The 23,111-nt window shown below is 41.0% G+C and overlaps 1 protein-coding gene across 1 annotated transcript in view; it reads left to right on the top strand.

Moving 5' to 3' along the window:
* The first annotated feature begins 268 nt into the window (after positions 1-268).
* Positions 269-23,111, top strand: part of brip1 (BRCA1 interacting helicase 1) — a 121,004-nt gene continuing 98,161 nt past the window's right edge. Inside the window, 12 exon segments of the mRNA XM_034097979.2 lie at positions 269-511; positions 712-842; positions 5,730-5,841; positions 6,025-6,072; positions 6,075-6,245; positions 7,326-7,471; positions 9,171-9,311; positions 19,888-20,160; positions 21,919-22,140; positions 22,272-22,471; positions 22,553-22,685; positions 22,920-23,080. Coding sequence (XP_033953870.1) covers positions 750-842; positions 5,730-5,841; positions 6,025-6,072; positions 6,075-6,245; positions 7,326-7,471; positions 9,171-9,311; positions 19,888-20,160; positions 21,919-22,140; positions 22,272-22,471; positions 22,553-22,685; positions 22,920-23,080 — 1,700 coding nt within the window. The 5' untranslated portion in view covers positions 269-511; positions 712-749.

The raw sequence follows: 23,111 nt of genomic DNA, 5'->3' as shown, positions 1-23,111 counted from the left end.
TGACCAGCAAGCCTTCAAACTAAGGCCTTCAAACTAAAAGCATAACAAACGCTCCTTATCACAAGTAGATAACATTAACAACATTTTGAAAACCTTCTCAATGGAGAATATCTGTTAAAATGTTTTCTAAGACAGAAAATACAAAAAAAGTGCTTCTACTTCCAACACACTTATTCGTGTTTTTTAATACATACTTTATTTTGAAAGTATCTGTAGGAAGACATCCTGGTTATTGGCTAACTTCCTTTCAACTAAAATGTGATTTCTCAGAGCGGGAAGAATCATGGGGAGGGTTGAGTGGACCTCAACAGGTTGTTTTAGCCAGAATGATTTCTCATACAGTCATGGCATTGTTGACAGCACTAGTTAAGGGTTTAACAATGTTCTATGTATACCAGTAACGCTAATAAATCAAAGTAACGGTGCAAAACTTAGCATTAGCCCTGGCATGGCAGTCAGTAATAGCCATAGACTGCATTAAGCTAACAAGTGACTGTTTCTCAAATTCCAGGTAGGTGACAACTTACACAGACAGGAACAAGTGAAAATAAAACGTCAAATTATTAACTTTGAGTTGTTTAAGTGTGTTTGCTGTGCTTCACTGTAACGTAACTTAGCTGGTGAGTTGCTGTAACAGGAGGCCTGTTGTCACAGTTCACACGTGTATGTGTTATATTCAGCTGGTATTCTATTTATCAGACATGTTTTTAGTTTCAGATATTCCTGTGAAGCAGGAACAGAGAGAGACCATGGCTCCACCCTCGGTGCAGTATACCATTGGAGGAGTGAAGATCACCTTCCCCTGCAAGGCGTACCCATCCCAGCTGGCTATGATGAATTCAGTGAGTAACACCATCGTCATCTAGTGGTGTAAAGTAACTAGGTACATTTACTCAAGTACACTACTTCAGTACAATATTAAGATACTAGTACTTTACTTGAGTATTTTTTTCCATTACAATTCAGAGATCAATAGTGTACTTTGACTCCACTTCAATACTTTGTACCATTAGTTACTTTGCAGATTGGAATTAATGATGTGAAATATAACAGGGTTGCCAACTTTGAGTACCTGGCTGGAGTGAGATTTTGATATCATGGGTTTAATTACACATATGCGCACAAAATGACTGCTATCATGTCAGCAGCGTGACCTTAGCATATATACAGGATATATATACAATATATACAAATACACAATATTGGACACAGACTATAAAGGGCACACAGTTTCATTCACTAATGAAAGTCAAACACATGTTTGTTTCCACTGTTTTATTGTGTGCCTGTCGTGATAAGCAATTAATTGACTTATCGTACGATAAATAAAAATGAACTCGATACATTTCCATTTACATGAGGATGTGACTAGCAGTTTGAAAGGATGTACTTGAATTATTTTTATATATTATCATTATGTCAGTGGACTAAAATGGTCATACAACGGTGCCGACAATAATTTCCGGGAACATGTATCCAACAAAATGAATTATCGTGAGAGGCCTATACATGAAACACACACACACACACAAACAAATCTACAGACTTACTCCAAACTGCCAAATATATTAATTAACACACTGTCACTGTCATATACTCTTTGACTCTATTTTGGCAAAGAACAATAAGCAGCAGACTTTTACATTTTTTTATAATTTCTGGATCTTAGATCTGCGCATGCGCAATACGGGTCGGCAGTTGCGGCTCCAGAGTATTTTTGTTGGGTAATCTATGGTAGGGCTAACCCATACAGTGGTGGGGCTCAAGTCAGTATTTGCAATGTAAGTACACGCTCCCCTTGACAGTGAAACGCCAGGCGTGAGGTACATTATTTCCCTGTCTCAATCCAAATTGAACTGTATGAAATAAAAAGGCACATTTGTCTTGTAGTAAATAAAAATGGCGACCTGGAGCCAATCCTGCAATTTCCCCACAGGTGAAAGAGTTGACATGCTGAAAACCCAACTCCTGCAGGGGGGTCTACTCTGGGGGGATTCTCCCCCAGGAGATTTTTTTGAAATACTAACATAAAATACACATTCTGGTACTCTCTTGAGAAGACAAATAAATACATCTATTACTACACGACATATTTAAAAAAATTAATGCCATTTTAGTTTTTTGTTACTTTGTTCTGAAAGCTGAACCTGCTGCTCCTCACAGAGGGAAGAGGCTGTGTGAATTACTTTACATTGTGGATAAGGGTAGATATCCCCCATTGTTCTGTGTCAAAATGAAAGACAGCCCACACACCTATCAATCATCAAACCGTGGGGTCTTATTTCATTACGTGTTGATTTCTATCAACACGTAATGTTGTATCGATGTATATAGAGATGTACTATAGCAAAAGTATTCTCCGTCAGGACTTCCTGCAACAACACCACGCCGTTATCTTGATTCTGATTGGCCAGAAGACATTATCAAAGATGTTCTATTGAGAAGACGATCACTACGTGACAAAAGTTTTCAAAACCGTTTCTAGTCTTCGGTATTCTTGTTTTTGGCGTGAGAATAGTTTGGGCAGCGTGAGAGTGTGAGATTGAGAGTGAAAGCGTGTGTCACACGCCAGATGCGTGAGCGTTGGCAACCCTGATATAATCACATTAGACATTAGTTACACATGGGCCCTTTCTCATTTCTCTAATTCCCTTCCTCGACTCCTATCCTCGTGTCTTAGTCCCGCCCACAGGAGATGCGAGCAGAGGGGTCAAGGAGGAGAACAGAGGAGAGAGGAGGGGAAGCAGCAGGCGGTTAGAGAAATGAGAACTCCTCTCCTCTGAGCGGTCATTTTAAAGAGACGTCCATTAATGATGACAGGAGGCGCAGCAGCCCTCTGTCTGATGGACAGATGTGTTCATGACGACTTATTTACTTTGAATTCATTGACAGTGCAGTATAATGAGACAATAACAGGCTACAGATGCGGACACACACACACACACACACACACACACACACACACACACACCCCCCAGAGGTCGCGTTAACTGAATATTTTCCGTCGATGACGGATTTTTTTTAACAATGACGGACAAATCTGAAAGCAGTCCGTCATTTTTGACAGATTAGAACAAACTCGGAACAGCGCCAAAGTTTCCCCACAGCAAGGCTCCGGTGTTATGCCGTGTTATGCATGCCCTCCAAAAAGAAAATTATACCGTTTCCAAACCTAACTGTAGCAGTACAAATCATTGAAATGTCTGTGAGTTTTGGCTTTACGCTGTGCACGCTCCTGCGACGTGCAGCAGCCATGCATAACACGGCGCATGTGAATTGTCTCCCCCCCCCCCCCCCCCCCCCCCCACACACTACCGGAAGACCGAGGATTCGAGGAGGGGTAATTAGTGAAGTGAGAAAGGGCCCTGGTGTAAATCCACAAGCTACCCTGCACTATACAAAGCCATTCAAACTATCTGCACCTTTACCAGCTTTGACAAACACATTAATGCATCAATAATAATCAAAACATATAATAAATATTATTTGAAAATTGGCCAAGCTGCATAATCAGTACTTTTACTTTCTGTATTTTAGGTATATTTTGAAGCTAATGCTTTTGTACCTTTTTAATTGAGTTACATTTGCACAGCAGAACTTTTACTTGTAACAGAGTATTCCTAGACTGTGGTATTTCTAAATCATTTAAGTACAAGATATGAGTACTTCTCCAACCTCTGCCATCACCCCTAATATCATCTAATCAGTTAACTGGACCTGCATAGCAAGTGGTGCTATTATAAATTATATTTATTTGGTGGTCACGCAAGGAATAATATTGTTGTATCTGCTTTGGTGATGTTTGTCATCTTGTACAGTGTATTTGAGAAAATATCCATAAGTTGTCATTCTAACTTTAATCAAACCATTTTTAACCTGCACAATTGCAGGGAAACATTTCAACTCCCCACAGAAAAACCCCAAGTTCCATATTAAATCTAAAATGCATCATTTTGTAACGGCACAGGTTGATGCAACAAGTCTAGTTCATTCTAGCAATAGGTAGCTATGTCTGTGATTCTTGGTACATACAGGCCCTGAAAACTGCAGTCATTAAACCGCTCTTAAAAAAGAATAATCTAGATGCTTCAGTAATGAACAATTACAGGCCCATATCAAACCTGCCATTTCTAGGTAAAATCATTGAAAAAGTAGTTTTTCAACAGTTGAGTAATTTCTTGCATTTAAATGACTGTTTCGATGTGTTCCAGTCAGGCTTTCCTCCAAACCACAGCACTGAGACTGCTCTTGTAAAGGTCTTTAATGACATCCACTTAAACACAGACAGTGGCAGAACTTCAGTGTTAGTATTATTAGATCTCAGTGCTGCGTTTGACACTGTTGACCACAGCATATGACTAGACCGACTGGAAAACTGGGTGGGACTTTCGGAAACAGTTCTAAATTGGTTTGAATCCTACTTAAACAACAGAAACAACTTTTTTTCTATAGGTAAATACACATCTGAGTTGACAAATATGACATGTGGGGTTCCTCAAGGCTCCATCTTGGGGCCTCTTCTCTTTAACATCTACATGCTACCACTGGCTCAGATAATGAAGAACAACAAAATAAGTTACCATAGCTATGCAGATGACACACAAATTTACGTAACAATTTCACCAGGAGACTATGCTCCAATTCAAACACTGAGTAAGTACATTGAACAAATCAATGGCTGGATGTGTCAGAACTTTCTCCAATTAAACAAAGATAAAACTGAGGTAATGGTTTTTGGAGCCAAGTCAGAACGTATAAAAGTTAGCGCTGAGCTTCAGTGTGCAATGTTCAAAACAACAAATAAAGCCAGAAATCTAGGTGTAGTCATGGACTCTGACCTGAGTTTCAACAGTCACATTAAAACAGTTACTTAATCAGCCTACTATCACCTAAAGAATATATCTAGGATTAAAAGACTAATGTCACAGCAGGATTTGGAAAAACTTGTCCATGCCTTTATCTTCAGTAGACTCGACTACTGCAATGGTGTCTTCACAGGTCTCACTAAAAAATCTATTAGAAAGCTGCAGCTGATTCAGAACGCCGCTGCTCGAGTCCTCACTAACACTAAGAAAGTGGATCACATCACTCCAGTTCTGAAGTCTTTACACTGGCTTCCTGTGTGTCAAAGAATAGATTTCAAAAATATTGCTGCTGGTTTATAAAGCACTGAATGGTTTAGGCCCAAAATACATTACTGACCTCCTGCTAAATTATGAACCATCCAGATCTCTCAGGTATTCAGGGACTGGTCAGCTTTCTGTCCCCAGAGTCAGAACTAAACATGGTAAAGCAGCGTTCAGTTATTATGCTCCAAATATCTGGAACAAACTCACAGAAACCTGCAAGTCCGCTGCAACTCTTACTACTTTTAAATCCAGGCTGAAGACTTTTCTTTTTGTCGCTGCTTTTAATTGAACTATTCATATCTTAAACTGCACTGTAACTTTTATCCATGTATTTTTCCTTTTAATGTTTATTTTATTAGCTTTTCTTTTTTAATGCTTAATGTCTTTCATTTTTTGTAAAGCACTTTGAATTGCCTTGTGTTGAAAAGTGCTATATAAATAAACTTGCCTTGCCTTGCCTTACAGACTGTTATGTGGTGTTATATTTATAATATGCTTTTACAAAATACCAACATCCTCAGAATGAAATAATTAAAATCCTACAATAGTTGGTGTGTGTGGATTTAGAATTTAGCGGTTTTGTCCCTACCTTTTCTGCAGATCATACGAGGGCTGAATAATGGGCAGCACTGCTTGCTGGAAAGTCCGACAGGAAGTGGAAAGAGTTTGGCATTGCTGTGCTCCACCCTTGGCTGGCAGCAGGCTCAGTATGGTAAGTTTCATTTATCCAAGATGAAACAATGGAAACCAATTGTATAGGCAAGTAGTCCTACTTGTGACCTAAAACAAATTGAAAAAAACGTTGGTACACAGAAGTTTAAGGCCTACTCCATATACAGACTGATAGTCCATTTTACTAATATTAATATCTGCTTGTTTCATTGTGTGATGACAGCTAAATCTCAAGAAGAGGGCAGCCTGGCGAAAGACAAGAGCCAGCCAGAGAAAACTGTGGAGACTGTAAGAAGTCAGATATTCCCAGTCCCTGTCGGTGTGTGTGCCACAGCAAAGCCTGCAGGAGCACAGCTGTAACCCCACCTAAAGCTGATGTGGTGGACCTCACCTTGTCACCCTGCAAAGACAAGGTAGAGCTGCAGACTCCAGCACCTGAACATGGTTAGTATTTGTATTTATTGTTGCATCATTCTGAAACATGCATAACTCTTCTTATTGACTTTTACAGTCTCCCCAGAGGACAATGGTAATACTACCGGAGATATATGTGTAAAATATCGGCACATAGATTTTTGGTCGGTTTGGTTTTGCTGGATTCACACAAGGTTTACTGGAAAAAGAAATGTAGTTGGTGCTCAAAAAAATCTGTTACTTTGTGTTCCATCTTTTTAGATGAGTTTGATCAATTTGTAGAGATTTCTTAATGCAAAAAAAAAAAAGTCCTGTTCACACAGCTGCGATCAGGGATGTGACATCACTCCAGTCACAATGTTAGCAAGCATAGAAATGGTTTTCATCTGTTTTGGTGTCAAATCCTCTTGCAGCCTTTTGTGCACTGTCAGCTTAAGTCAACTATTTTCACTCAAAAAATTAGGAACACTTCTGTATGAACAACACTTTTTTCAAATGGCAACAGGTCAAAATAGGTTATAAAACTGACAATCATCTCTTTGATAGGAAATATGCATAATGTAGAGAAATAAAACTTTGTTAAAATATTATTGATTTAAAATATAATGTATACATTTATGTAGTGGGCATTTCTTTAGGTGATCCACAGCAGTACTTTTTCATCTTGTGCCTCAAGGATGATATTCCTGCTGGTTGTTCAATCTTAACATCAAATTAGGAATTTAAAGGAAGTGTTAATGCGCACCTAATACAGAATCAATGATGTTAGCCCTCTAAGGTAGATGTAAGCAGCCATTCATTTCATTCCTTAAAATAGTATCCAGAATTGCTGGTTCCTTACTTTTGTTGTTGCAGAAAACGAGTTGAAAAACGATTAAAATCATTAGGGATTCATGAAATACCAGACAAATTGATGCACCACTTCTGTAAATCACTATTCTAATAGAACTATTGCCTGTTCAGAGTTGTATTCTGTCTTTAGAGCTAGACATACACATTGTCCTACGGACCCTTTTTACACTGAAAGGACTTAACCGAAGGTTAGTCTGCTCTAAGACAAATCTATATATTAACTACAAATATGTATCTATTTAATTTGCTGTGTTTCAGTTCCATTGCCAGAGGAGTCGCAGCCCAGTAAAAAGTCTCTAGCCTCTCGACTGTCTGAGAAGTTCCAGTCTCTCCTCGGCTCGGACCAGCAGAAGGACGACGACTTCCAGCCAGACAGGAAACGCCTTCGCACTGCCGAACACACGGTAATTGTAGATGCAGCTTGTGAATTATAGCTTTGTATATACTGCTGTACATATTGTATGTACATTTATACTGAAATGATTGCTGAAAAGGTTAAAGATGAATATATTTTGGCATATAAAATAATATCGATATATATATCGATTTTTCTACACGGAGGTTAAAGATACAAGATCTTTTTTTTATAAAACATCTTAACCCTTAACCTTTAAGAGAGATGTTAACTATCGGCATGGAAAAAGACTGCATAATTAGGCTTTCAAACTGTTTTCGGCTACTTTTAAAGTATGACTCAATTTATTCAACAGAGACTAGGGGTGTAACGGTATCCGTATTCGTCCCTACCGTCACGGTTCGGACGTCACGGTTCGGCACATGCAGTCACACGGCGAATACGCCTTTTTTTTTTTTACGAGTGGGAAAAAAGTAATTCAGGGCAGTATCCACTACACTATATATAATCCAGGGGGCGGTATTGCGCCTAAAAGCTGTTTGCCAGCCGCCCTTAAACAACAAATGAAGAACAAGAAGAAACACAACAACAAAACGAACAAAATACAAGAAGAAGAAAAGTTAGTATGGCGATTTCAGATAACACACAGGAGCTAGAACCCACCTGCTTCTTTTAAATCAGCTGTGTGGGAACATTTCGGGTTCCCTGTGGACTACAATAACGATGAGGTGTGCGAGTGGTGGACGAGGACGGTGTGTCGGCGTTGTTCTACAGCCGTGCGGTATGCTAATGAAAACACACGCCAAACATGCTAAATCACATCAGAAGGCATCACCCAGATTTGCCAATCACTGGAGCCCGGCAAAAGACAACAGCAGTTCAGCAGCTGATCCCCGCTGTTTTTAAGAAGCCAATAGATATGAGAGCCGTGAAACCAAAATAAATAACGGAAGCTTTTGGCATATGTTTTTCAACGACTTTGCGTTCTTGAAACACTTTCTTATTATTTATGATGTAATATTTTCAAGACATCCTTTTTAGTTTTACAGCTTGATGAAACCTTTTTGTTTGACATCAGCGATTATAGATAATATGGCCATCTGAGTGTACTGTGTATGGTTTGTTTTTAACTGTTTAATACAGTTAATTATTCAAAATGTCAGAGTTGATTTATTTTTAAACTGAAACTTGCACTACTGTTCAAACATAAATAACAACAAACCTGGAATTATGCATTTGGGACTTTTTTTTGATTTTTTGTTGTTGTACCGAACCGTACCGAACCGTGACCTCCAAACCGAGGTACGAACCGAACCGTGACTTCTGTGAACCGTTACACCCCTAACAGAGACTTTCATGAAATAAAATAGTTTACAAAATGCCTTGATGGAGATTACACTTAATGTATACATTTAACACGGTTTAATGGCCTTGATTCACTGAATTATTCTTTAGGATTAATGTTTTTTAAAATGAATAATATAATGATTCTTATTGGAAAAACATTTAAAAGGCAATTCAAATATAATATGAAAAATACGGTCTAGGTTCATATTCCTGAGAGAAATCTAGAACGAAAATGACAAACATCCGTCTGCTGTGTTGTTTCAGCCAAGATTAAGTGTACTGCTAATAAACAAGCTGTGTAATGTGTGAAGTATTTTTTTGTCAAAAGTATCTATTATTTGTTTAGATGAATTATTTAGATTGTTGTGCAGCTCAATGGAGTTTCTGTGTTTGATCGTCAGAGCCGTAAAAAGCAGCGTCTGGAGCAGGGAGTGGTGTTCATAGATGACGACGTGCCGGAGCATGGAGACGAGCATTCAGGCCCTCCCAGCTGGACTGTGAAGCCAAGCAGCCAATCAGCTGCTCTGTCCTCCTCATGCTGCGTGAGTACGCATGCAAGATATGCAACACTAAGCTGTCTGTGGCTCTTTCCTGCTGTAAGGCTGCACATTTCCCCTCTGTGGGACTAATAAAGGTATTCTGATTCTGATACACTCCACACATGGAGGCAATATACCAATAATATGACTTTACTGATACATGGGGAAATATATTGTCCATGGATAGGTGTATTTTTAAGGACAGATGTTGATAAGAAACAGTAGAAAAAAGTACAATTAACAATGGAATTAGATCAACTGAGCTGTTTAATTTAAGGGTGCTGGTATCGTGCATGCCGGTTCACTACAACACATGACTCCCAACGACACCCTTACAGAGCCATTTCAAATTTATTTAATGGTATCTATGTTTTCTCAGTGCAGTTTTAATGATTACCTGTTTGGTGTAGAGCTGATAATTGCTACACTGGGTATTTTTCGAGACTGAGTGCTCTACTTAGACAATCTGATCGACAACATAGTGCAATTATTAGGGATGCTTCGATCGGCCGCCGATCGATATTGGCCGATACTCACTCTGCCGATAGATCGGTGCTCTCTAAAAATGCCGATCGTGAGAGCTGATCGCATGACGTAAAATACATGACACTTTTCTCTGTGCGCGGCAAAACAAGCTCGCCAAAATGGCTTCACCGGTCTGGCAGTATTTGAAGGTGTCCGAAAATGACAATAAAATAGCGGTATGCAACGTGTGTGAAGCAGAAATCCTGCAGCTCCGCCCGCTGTGACGGACCGGTGAGCGGAGCAACACACACTAATGGCGCATTTCCACTACAGCGCGGCGCTCGCTTTAAGCCAGGCCCGTTTTTGGTTGCGTTTCCACTTGGCGTAGTACCGGCTAGCGGGTACTATTTCAGTTTTTCTGGCCCCATAAAATCGAGGTTCTTTCCGGGCCAACAACCAGGCTGAGTCGGGCTGAGTATGCTAAACTAGAGAGAGAATCGCTGGCAAGGGGGCTACAACTACAACAAGATGAACATATTTGACTGTGATTTAATTGTAATACACGTTTCAAAATGATGCCGACGTAACAACATACTGATACCGGTTAGTAAAAACCATGAATTAATGCTTTGACAAGTCTACAGACAGACGGCCGGCGAAAAACCTTTTTTAAAATGTGTGTTTTCTGAATGGAGATCGGCTAAGCTAACGTTGTATATGCTCCGACCGTCCACACTCACAACAACAGCCTACAGACATAAATAAACCAGCGACTGTATTCAGCATGACACAGACAGTCTGTGGTTTGTACTTGTTTAACTTTTGTCTAGTTTCTGAACAGATTTGAGGAGCTGTGAGCTCTGAGGGCTAACAGCTAACGGCTGTTGTTGGTTTTCTGTGGTTCTCATTGAAGATGACCTCACGGCTCCGCCTACACTGCGTTACTATAGTTACTGCCCAGCTGTACTGTAATGGAAACGCAGCATAAAGTGAGCCAGTCCTAACGAGGCCTAGCCATACCGAGCGAGGCCCTGTAGTGGAAATGCGCCATAAGAGTTAAACCTTACACACTTAGCTATTTTATCTACCTCTGGAACAAGCTAAACTAGTTATAAATATATTTATTCTTCAATGTCGGGTCACTATTATTTATCCTAAATAAAATAATAAGCCTGTTTACCACTCCAACAGTATATTAATACATCATATGAAACGTAGACTACATTTATTATGGAGTTAATGTCCGTGCGAAGTGCGAACAGAGCCGCAATTTACTGACGGCAAGATCGTTTGCTACTGAGAGATATGCAAAATACATCGCATTTAGTACAACACAAACTTCCGCTGCGGATTTTCAAAATAAAATACAGTAAAACTATGGTTGCAGTCCCAAGTTAAATAGGAATTTAACAATAAACACAAGATAATTATTTACACTGTTACATTTACAAATAGCATTGTTTACTCACTCATACACTGCGTGTCTCTGTTGCCAACTAATGGGAGGAATGGTGCTGCTTGTGCTGAGACATCAGTTAAACAATGTCGGGATCCAAACTGGAGAGTTTTAGTCTCATATCACAGTCCACATTGATCCTGTTACGCTGCTTTGTTTTCAGACCAACAAGTGCAGAGAAACCAGCTTCACAGTTGTAGGTGGTTGAAAACGGCATCAACTGTTTCAGAGCAGCGTCAGCCAGCTCTGGGTGCTCAGGCTGGACGTGGACCCAAAAGTCTGTCAAGCTTTTCTCTCTGAAAGTCGTCCTCAGTGTCCCATCAGATGCGATGTCCACAAGGCTGTCAACCTGTCTCGGTGGGAGCTTGGAACTGACGTGTTCAATGTGTGTTTTGTCCCCAAATGGATTCCTGATCCACTCAAAGCCTGCATCTAGTTCCTTGAAGGCTGCAACTGTGCCACCGTCCAGCTCTTCATCTGCAGCGAGGAGAAAATCCGCCAGCGTCGGAAAACAGTCAAACTCCTGGCGATCCAGACGGACACACCACAATTCCATCTTGAGGCGTGCAGCTTTAATTTTTTCCTGCACATTGAAAACAGTAACAGCTTTCCCCTGCAGCGCTAAGTTCAGAGCATTGAGAACGCTAAAGACATCGGCCAGGTATGCCAATTGTGAGAGCCACTGGAAATCATGCAGTCTGTCATACAGTTCATCAGTATGATGCAAGAATAACATCACCTCATCGCGCATTTCAAATAGATGGGTGAGAACTTTCCCACGCGACAGCCAGCGAACTTCAGTATGAAAAAGCAGTTTTGTGTGTTCACTTCCCATTTCTTCACACAGAGCTTTAAAAAGACGTGTGTTCAGTGCTTTGGTTTTTATTGTATTCACAATTTTCACAGACTGGTCCAGTACTGATTTGAGGCATGGTGGCATTTTCTTCACAGCCAGCTGTTCTCTGTGAATGCAACAGTGTGTTGCTGTGGCTCAAGGTGCAACTGCGCATATGCGCGCTGCCAGTCCCTTATGTTTTCCAGTCATTGCAGTCGCACCATCTGTGCAAATACCAACACATCGTGTCCAGTCGATATGATTCTGCACGATGAAATTGTTGACAGAGTCAAAAATGGCTTCCCCTGTGGTGTTGGTTGGCAGGGAACGACAAAAAAGAAATTCATCCTGCACACCGCCAGCATGAATATACCTTACAAAACACAGCAGATTTGCCTCATTCCCGATATCAGTTGACTCGTCCAGCTGCAGTGTGAAAAACTGGCTTTGGCGTAAACGTGTGATCAGCTGATTTTTCACATCTTCAGCCATGGCTGTTATTCGCCGCTGGACAGTATCATAACTTCGGCAGCTGGTTTGACTAAATTTTCAAAGAGGTTTTCCTGCTTTTGCAATTAGAAGGGATACCCTGTATGATGCCTCTGTAGCCTTCGCATTTTCCCCCGGTACAAAAAACTGTGAGGGCGCCTTCGTCATGTGTTTCTTAAATTCATCAAGTTTTCTCTCAAAAACTCCCAAAGGTTTCCCAATGTAATCCTTGTGTTTACTTTCAAAATGTCGCTTGAGCTTTGCAGGTTTCATAGCCTCGTTCGTGATTTTCTCTTCACTTTAGCGCTGGACTTTCTGCATTCAAGCCGAGTTTCACAGCTTTCAGCCAGTTAGACAGCGAACCACTCTCCTGGGACTCAGTAACGCACACAAAAGCACTGCATCACCTGCATTAGGACGATGCACCTTGACTGTCGCATCAGATTTTTCATTTCATTTTCTTTTAACTGACCCTGTCTTTAGCCATCGATCCATCTTGTCAGTTGACCGTTCTTTTGTTTATTTTTTTTAGTTGACCGCTCAAATTGACCGCGCAGATCATTTATGACATAAGACGTAAAACAAACGTACGTACCTACGTACATACGCTACATCTATGATACACTCTATACTAGTAATTTCTTAACAGTTTGAGAAACACTTTAAACTTATAATATATATATGAATTTCAAATGTGGCATTTTACTAATATACTCGCGGACCACTTGGGGTTGCTCACGGACCACCAGTGGTCCGCGGACCACTCTTTGAGAAAGACTGCTTTAAATGGAAGATCCCCATAGGCCCCGCCCACTCGATCGGATTGGCGATTGGTATCGGCCGATACTGATTCCGGCGATCGCCCCCCCGATCGGTTTAATAGAAAGTGCATATTTTTTATTTAACTTCTGTAGAACTGTCACCAAACCCAAATGTACCCAAGGATAAATAAAATATACTGAGTGAATAACAGTAGCTGAATCTGAAGTTGCATGAGCAGCAGTCCTACATTCTTCAACCTCTTCATCAGATATCAACAGAGAAACTGAAATGTAAAACAAAGGTCTGTTGCACGCTATCAGTGTCATAAACAGCCCACAAAAGCACACTGGAGTAGATTATGGCTCGGTTTTGGACCACATACTTTTCAGTTTCACTGTCGGCTATTGGGTGAAAATGACTGTACACTTACACCACTGGATGGAGACATACTCCACTAAATTGACCAAGGCTGTGTTAAAACTACATGTATATAGACATGACATATAACATGTGTAGGCTTCAATAGGTCGCATTTGAACATTACAGATCATCCATGTTTTTACAAATGGGTATGTTTGTTTTAGTAAAATCTAAATGCAATTATCCAAGGTGATAAGAGACAGTATACTATTAGTGTTGTGTGTGTGTGTCATAATCACTTGAATAACATGAAATTGAATGATCTGCAAATCATACATTTGTTTACCACAAAATAGTAAAAGTATTAAACTCAAATAATATTTAAATTCATATGCACCGTGGACTTTTACCCACAATTTACATGAACTTATATCAATCTCTTCCAGACTTAAAGGTCGTAGCCTTTGGTTCAAATAATAACCTCTGCTCGTTGGGGATAGTAGTCATGGAGCTTTAAAATAATCAAACCTTTAGAATTTCTGCAATAAATACACAGTGTTACATCTACAACATTGGGTTGAAACCACATTAAAATCTGCGTAGGATAATTGTCGATACATGATCTGATTGCCAATTTTCACAATTGCCAATCAGGCTTTTGTGCAATCATTAACATAGTGATATATTAGACTTCTGACATAATGTCCTGCATCAGTTTGACATCATTTAGTTTTTGCCTACCCTACAGTCGAGACAGTTTGTCTGTCTGTCAATCTACCCGTCACCTACTTTGGCTCAAAGATGAACTGATACAATTGTTTTGGGTCCGAGGTCAGGATCAGTAGGACCTCAAGTCAGTCCCATTCTTGTGCATCTGATATCTCAGGTGAAAACGGGTCATTAGTATTTTGTAATGATGATGACACTTCTTGACTCTATCCTACCATCAGTTTAAAACAAAAAGATAATCAGTTTACTATCATGTATGACAATGAAAAGCTGGTAATGTTTGGCAGAAACAACTGAAAGATTATGAATGATCAGAACAGTTGCTGTTTTTCTTCTGTGGATTTTCAATCACTTATGTCTAAGACAATTTTTTTCAACTCTAGATGTTTCACAGCTCGGTTTACTGGACTGCATTAGTTTTAATCAGCCTGAGCTTATAAAAGGAAAACTGAGAACATTTTTAAGCCAAATAGCTGCAATCAGCTGCAATCCATGTCCCCGAGTTCTCTGCACATCCTAAATGCCAGCATGTGAGCCCTAAATTAGCCATGCTCAGCTATAGAAAGCTGTTCAGAAAGGATTCTGAAGCTGCGTTTTCATTTGCCACAGGTGTGTAGCTTGGATTTAGAGGTGGTTGGAGGTGGAAAAAGAGGAGGAGGGAAAGTGAAGTCAAAAAAGCGCGTCTGTCTCTGGTTTCCCTGAAGCTACATGACCCTGGCTCTTTTGTCCCGCGAGCGCTGACTGACGTCCTGAATGGGGCCCTTTGAAGCAAGCTCCAGTTTTAATTAAGAGGGTTTGCCTCGCCTGGACCACTGATCTGTGAAAGCCACGGGGATAAATATTGAATGGGGTTCACCCGCTGGTTACTGTGCCCGAGGGATAAACAGGTGCTTTGGAGGGCAGGTATTTGCCAGGGCCCCCTACCTGCACGGTGTGGTCATATTGGAAGGAGAGGGTGTTTGGTGTCATGTCTTCCAAGGTATTGACTATATGAATTCCAAGCCCTCGAAAGCTGTGGAATGAGGAGCAAATTGGCGTCCAGTGAGAGGCGCCAGTGATACCTAAGTGATCCGCTGCCTGCGGCCCCTCAGTGCCCTCTATCTGGCCCTCTGGAGTGTGAGATTTCCATCTCTCAGGTGTTGGCAGGGAGCCACGCAACAGAAGCCTACCTGTGAATATTCTGAAGTGTTCAGTGACACCACTGACCTCTGTTCTGTCAATTCAAGTAAGCTTTAGCCGGTGCATACACTTGCACCTGGTAGTGTAGGTATACCATGGAAACTCAGTAAACCTGTAATAAGTAAGCTGAGAACACCTGAGAAACGTTGTAAACCACATGAAAGGTAGTAAACCTATCCTTTACAATGTACTTATACATGTTGCGTTAAAAAGGAAGCCTCATTTTATATGTTACTTGAAAGACAAAGTGAGGATATTTTCATTGCAAGTGGCACCAAAGGAGCAACTCCAGTGGAATTGCTAAGCAGCGTGTCGTTGTTGCGTGCGGAGCTGGCGTCCCGTTTGCTCTTTTTGCCAGTTATCTGCATTCCTTTCTAGCGGGTGTCTGCTCTGGGCTGTGGGGCCAGGCCTGAAATCTTGTTGTCCTGGCATCTCGGGAGGCAGGCGCGTAAAAGGATACTCTTGTGTCAGCTGTTTCCTGCTGCAGCTTTTGACAAGGGCCTCTATTCATCACCTAGCCCTTCTACACCACCCCAACCCACCCCTTCCTCCCCCCACCTGCCAATGAATAAGTAATTATTGGCCATCTTGGTGCAGGATATTTGGATGGCTCTATTTAATGTGGCAGCAGAAGGTAAGGTGATCGGGCTCAGGGCCCAGGCTACGGAGCGTAACTGTTCCAGAGGAGAAAGGTAACTTGAACTGGTGTTGGGGCCCTGCAGCACCTCTGTTTATTTTTCACATGGACTCAGGGCTCGTTATCCCTCTTAAGTCTGAGAGACAGCTCTCTAAGGGCTCTCTTTGGCCTACACTCCATCACACATTGTAATATTTGATGGGCAAACATGCTTGAAAAATCTGAGAGGCCGGGTAACTCAAGCTACTCATCTGTCATCAGAAGTGCTGCTTTCTAAACCCCATCATAGGTTGCCATACGTGACAACACATACCATTCATTCTTGCGTGAAATCATTCAGTTAAGTTGTTGGAGATGTAGGAATAAACTTCTTTGCCAATTTGTTCAATATTCAGAAAAATATGGTAATCTCTGACTGGCATACAAAATAAACAGTGGCTTCTTTCATCCCTTCCTCTCTGTTTTACAGCCTGTCAAGTGCATTAGCTTGACCCTGTAAAGACGGAGTAGGTTCTCTGTATAGATGTAGGGACAACCATTTCTGAAATTGCCTCGTTGGCCTGTTTAAGAAGGTCAAAGTATATTTTATCAACAGGCCAACACATCAACGTCGTGATTGTCTCGAGTGTCCCAGCACTTCTTTATCCGTTGATGATTCTACTTCTGTCCGAGGCCATACAGACTCAAACAATAACAACAAAAAGAACAGTTCATCACAAATGTTGTAAAGTTCATTTGAGCCATTGTCTGCCATCTTTATCTGCCACCGTCTCCCCAGAAATTGAAAGTGCCAAAATATCAGATTTCATCTTAGTTCAGCAACCGTTTTTTTACATTCTTTTTTTTTTTTATCAAACTACAATGATGAGTGGACATGCCTGTCCTTTACCACTTCTGCATATGGTATGATTTTAGAGGGACAGACAAAAGACAGAATTTTCTTCTGTGAAGTCATTTCAATCAGCAGACTTTGTCACTGCTAAATAAGTGGGTAATGTTGTAGATATCCTCTTTCGTCGTGCGTGCATTTGAAATGTATCAAATAGAAATATATGCTATTATTGATTCCTACTCTTGTTTGTCCTTTTCATAATAAATGGACATTCATTGATATGAAACAATGACAGAGGTTGAGCTCTACTAAATATGTGGCTTTTTTATTTATCTTTTTATAAATCATCTTTTATATAAGTGCTACATACAGTAGGTACAAAGATACACTACTGTTCATGTTAATGGTAGCATTTATAATGTTAATATTGATAATGAGGTATTTTACCAAAGAATCTCAAAATGGTTTCCAATACTGGTTTTGAGACGCCTGTGATTTGATGCCGTCCGTGTGAGCCACTGAATGTCCAAAGTTTACACCACTTAAAAGAGCTCAAAACACAAGTAGGATCGGTTTCATAAGCGTCACTGGCTACACTTCACCTGTGAGGGATGGGGTGGGCATCCGCAACATCACTGGACGGCCAATTATGAAGCAGCTAGATTTTCTCAGCCGCCACAATGGTGGCCGATCCTCTTTCATACTCAAAAGGTCATCTGGTGCAGAGTGACAGGACACCTGATGTATGGATGCAGATTCTTTATGCTTCTCCATGTCTTTTTCAATAGAGTATACAAGACAGTCTGTCAAAGCCCTTTCAGGCTGCAGATAATGGTGATGAGTCGCTGGTGAGCTTTTTGTTTCACAATACATTGAAGAGCTAAATGTAGATAAGCAATTACAATAGTAAGAAAATACCAATTTTGAAGAACATTTTGAGATCTTAGAGTGAGATTTGAGATTTAAGTAATTTATTAATTCATGTATTATTTATTGCCTAAATAAATAAGTAACACTGTTGGTTGGACCTCAGAAATAGGAGGCCAGCTAACCTTATCAATAATTAAACGATGCACCATGTATGTGTTGTTGCCACCATAATGTGGTTGCTATTGGATGCATGCCCATTTATTTATTGGCACAATACGGCAGGTCTGGAGTGCACAAACTGTGAAACCTCGAAATGTATCTGGTATGTTTCGATCATGCATAAAGGTTGGGTCAAGTGGAATATCATTTGTATTGGAATGTAGGGAGGTGTGTGGTGCAGTGGGTTGTGCGTTGGTGTTCGGATCAGGGGGTCACAGGTTCAAACCCCACTGCAGTCAGCATGTCGTTGTGTCCCTGAGACACTTCACCCCAAATGGCTCCTGTGGGGATTGCCCACAGTATTGAGTATGTAAGTCACTTTGGATAAAAGCGTCTAACAAGTGACATGTAATGTGAATTGATCTTATCACTCGTCTCAACCCTGCAACCTCGACCAATCACTGTGAAGCAGGACAAGCAGGTGCCATGTGTTTTGTTTTAGTGGGATCTTTCAAAAAGTTTTTTGTTTTAAAACTACATTGCATGTTTAAACATATTTAGTGACGTTAACAAAATGAACCCTGCGCACCTGATCCTTGGTAAATCAAGCCACCTTATCTATGACTTAATTATGATAAAGAAAAAAGGCAGGGAGTAAGCAACGGCGCGGCTCACCAGGGGGGCACTGCTCTACCCCCGTCCCCCCAGCACCTTCAACACATATGTGACCCGCTCTATCGAAATCAGTCGGAAGTCGCAACGGCTCATTTCAAAATAAACGTGGATTTGCGTACAAAAATAGTTGATTTTAAACAAACAAATTCTTGGCTTTCAGAATATGAAACTTTTATTTCCAAAATCACACGATAAATACATGTTTGAAGCTTGTAAAGGGAAGATGGCACCTCTCACTCTCCACTCTGCTGTCCCTCGGCACAGCTCCTCCTCCCTCCGCTGAAATTATGAATGTAAGGCGTATAGTAATCATAGATAACACGGCAGGGTCCGTTACAGTTTGTTTTCATCTGATTTCAATTAAACAAAGTCTTGGCTTTCAGAATATTAAACTTGTTTCGGCAAATTCAGATGATAAATACAACTTTGAAGCTTGTAACGGCATAATTATAAGCGGAGAACGGAGTAACTTGACGTCACAGCAGGCTTAACAACAGCCGGTGTTTCTCGTGAGGGTTTTCCCCGGGAAACAAACACTATACGCAAAAATACACAAACACACACATACACACTCGCGAGCTTCCCCCAGACCAGTAATCCAAACGAAAATATCTTCCCTCCGTAGTATTTTGATCATTTGCTAATAAATCAATCAGATCGATGGATTCCAGAGAAGAGGAAACTTTAAAGGCCCTTTTCTCAAAATGAGGACTCGGTGACAGTCATTATATAATGTGACATCTTTTGCTTAATATTTGGAGTACAACAACAATCCTGATATCATTAGAAAGCTAGGAATATCCTCTTTTCAGCAGTGTATACAACTCAAAATGTGTCTTTGGGTCAATGCGACTGATTTCGATAGAGCAGGTCACATATGATTTATCACCTTATCTGCCCTCAGATGGTAGGAGGGGTTTAATGAATTAAAGGTGTTGATTAGTATATGATAAAAAATAAAGAATTTGGAAGGGAAAGAGTTTACATAATAAGAAATTAACATTTCATCAGCAAAATTGACAGTCCCTGGTATTGTTCGAACACGCTCATGGATTAAGATTAATTAGTGAGATGTTTAAAACTAGCTGCGTACTACCTCTCACTATTTGCTCCTCTTTTGTCTCTTTCCAGTCCCCTGAACCCTGCATCCTGTGCCCGTGTGCGTCAACCAAAGAAGCTGTGAAGGACAAAGCCAAAGATGGCAAAAAGAAGGTTCCTAAGATCTTCTTTGGGACTCGCACTCATAAGCAGATAACTCAGATCGCCCATGAGCTGAAGCGCACGGTTTACTCCGGCGTGCCCATGACCATCTTATCCAGCAGAAATCAGACATGTGTCCATCCAGAAGTGGCGCCTCACTCCAACCGCAATGAACGCTGCAGGGATCTACTGAAGGCTAAAGATGTGAGCATAAACACTTGCATTCACACAAACATTCACATGACCGTATCTCTATTACATCGTTAAATGTGCCCCTTACTACTTAGCTAATATCAAACCTCATGTTTATTTGATATGCTTATGTGAAAAGAGAAACATCTCAAATGCTGGTATCGGCCCCCCAAAAAAGTTCAGGCCATAGTTTTGTCATGTGACATTTATCCCATAACGGTCACAACCTGTATGCCTTTCATAGTAAGGCCATTTCAACCCCCTGTTTTTTTTTTTGCACCCTTTTGCCTCACAAAAAACCTGTTCTTGACCTGAATTGAACTCTATTGAACTACAATTAACCTGCATTCAGCTGGTTATGACACACACTTTCTACAAGGAATGAAACATTAATCCACTGGTGAACATTAAAAAAACTCAACATTGTATTCCAACTCTTTGATCCCAGCTGATTTCTCAAAAAATGACTGAACACCTGTAACATAAACCCACAGGTTACTACCACTACCAGAACAAACTCCTTCAACAATGTAGCCTCTGAGCAGCAATTATGCTGCTACAATATTCACAATTGTCCCAACCATTTTTTTTTTTAAACACAAAAATGTCAGGAAGCATTGATTGAGCTTTTTTAGAGACATGAGACAGTTGTTGTCCCCTTACTGACCTCTAGTTGAGGCTCCTACTGCAGTAAGGACAATTATGCTGTCATTGGAGGTGTTTGCCTCCTATGGCAATTGTCTCACTTTGTCATATGAAATAGCTGGCCCGAGTCATAACCCCTAACTGGAGTGGGTGTCACTGATGCTCTGTGTCTTCATAACCTCAGGGTCTAGTCTGGTCAGCATCGGGTTGCCTTTGTAGACACACAGTGATTCAAACACAGAAAACCACATCGTTCAGATAACGGCGACTTCAGTCAAAACACCTGCACTCTGTTTTAACTGTAACCTGTCCCCACTTTTCTAAATGTGGCTGCCTGGCTGTTAATCTCCCCAACTCCGCTTTCACTGAGCTGACAGGTTTCAGCCTCAGCAAAGTATCCAGGCTAAGCACACCATTGTGAGAGAATTTAATCCAGAGATAATGATTGTGTCTGGAGGTTAACGGGTCCACGGATGTACAGTATTTGTTTTGACAGTGTCACCTCGAGCTGTTGAATCATAAAAGAACAGGGTGGGACATCTGAAGCGGACACCTCTCTGTTGACAGTGTAATTGGGGCTTGGTACATGAGAAGCCTCTTCTTCACACTAATTCTACTTCACTATATGAGTGTCATGGCATGTAATGCACTACAATGGTTGAAACACCTGATCACAGCTAGTTAGGCCTTGGCACGTCAGTTCTTCTATGCAAAAACTCAAATGGAAGACTTTTCACACATCAAGGGGTTGAAAGATTGAAACGATGAAAACTCTCGATCTTCTCTCGAATTATTAATATTTTTGGACGCCCTCGGCTTGAGTTCAGGGCGTCCCGAGTTGAATAAGGGCGTCAAATGATGGCAAGACGCCCCCCTGGCGGAAACGCTGTTTTGATGCAACCCTTAAAAGTGCCTGGAGGTGGCATTCAGGGTCACTTCTTGAGTAGACTCTAACTTTAGTTCCAGGAACTCATTCCTAAAGCCGAGATCCATGGATTTGTGGACCAGTGACAATACCTTTGTTGCGTAATGTTATGTTAAAGTAAAAAAATAAATAGTATGTAGTATGTGTCCCGTCAAACTACATGTTTTCTGACCCATGGCATGTTGCAATGTAAATTACAGGGTAAATCATGCCGCTACTACCACGGTGTCCAAAGGATGCGGGATCAGTGCTCACTGCAGCGGGTCCACGGACTCTCTGAAGCCTGGGATATTGAGGACATAGTGGCACTGGGTAAACGCCTTCGCTCATGCCCCTACTACGCTGCACGAGAACTCATGCAGGAGGCCTCCATCGTCTTCTGTCCATATAACTACCTGCTGGACCCAATGATCAGAGAGAGTGTAAGTAGAGTGTGGAAGACAGGGTGATAATTATGTAATACCATTGGGGGGAAAAAGGTGCAAAGTAAGGGAACAACAGGAAGTTTACTTCTTTCTTCTTCCTCTCTTGCTTTGAATCTTAATTTTTCCAGATGGAGATTGACCTGACTGGTCAGATTGTGCTTCTGGACGAGGCCCACAACATCGAGGACTGTGCAAGGGAGAGTTCCAGCTTTAATCTCGACCACAGCAGTCTGCTGGCATGTAGGGACGAGCTTGACGGCATGGTCAACATCAATATCAGACGATCCCAGCACGAGCCACTCAGGAACTTCTGCTATAGCTTGATCAAGTTAGAATCTTCATTTTGCTTATGTCTGCTTTTATATTTTGACAAGACATTTTCTGAATATGTCTTTTGTCCATGCTGTAGCTGGATCCAGGAGAGCCAAGGCTTGATGTCTGAACGAGGATATGAGACTTCCAGTAAAGTCTGGAATGGGAAGGATGTACTGGGCATCTTTCACAACCTTGGCATCACTGCTGACACCTTCGGCCTTCTGAAGGTGCACCAAAATATCTTTGCTTTATCTGTTGTTGGGATGTCATGAGGACCAAAACTGAACAACTGAAAATCTCGTTTTATGACATCCATAATCTCTTCATGTTTGAGCTTCTCCACAACCTTACATTGCTATTATTCGATTCAGTTCAAATGCTCACACTAAGCCTCAAGCACTGTCGAACACTCCAGAATATCTAAAACCAAATATCTCTTCCACTGTCTTTCCTTGTGACAGAAAAACCTGGCAGCAGTTTTAGAGAAGGAGGAGCGTGTTGGTGTGGTCAATGGAAAAGAGGATATGGTTCAGCTCCCAACAATCAGCTCAGCATCCTCCATTGTCCTCAAAAACCTCTTCATGGTGCTGGGCTTCATGTTCTCTTCTGAGGACAACTGCAGGTCAGAAGCAAACCAAAGAAATCCAAAATCA

Source organism: Pseudochaenichthys georgianus, chromosome 13 (assembly GCF_902827115.2).
Source record: "Pseudochaenichthys georgianus chromosome 13, fPseGeo1.2, whole genome shotgun sequence".
Taxonomy (NCBI): domain Eukaryota; kingdom Metazoa; phylum Chordata; class Actinopteri; order Perciformes; family Channichthyidae; genus Pseudochaenichthys; species Pseudochaenichthys georgianus.
This window is presented reverse-complemented; position numbering and strand designations above follow the sequence as displayed.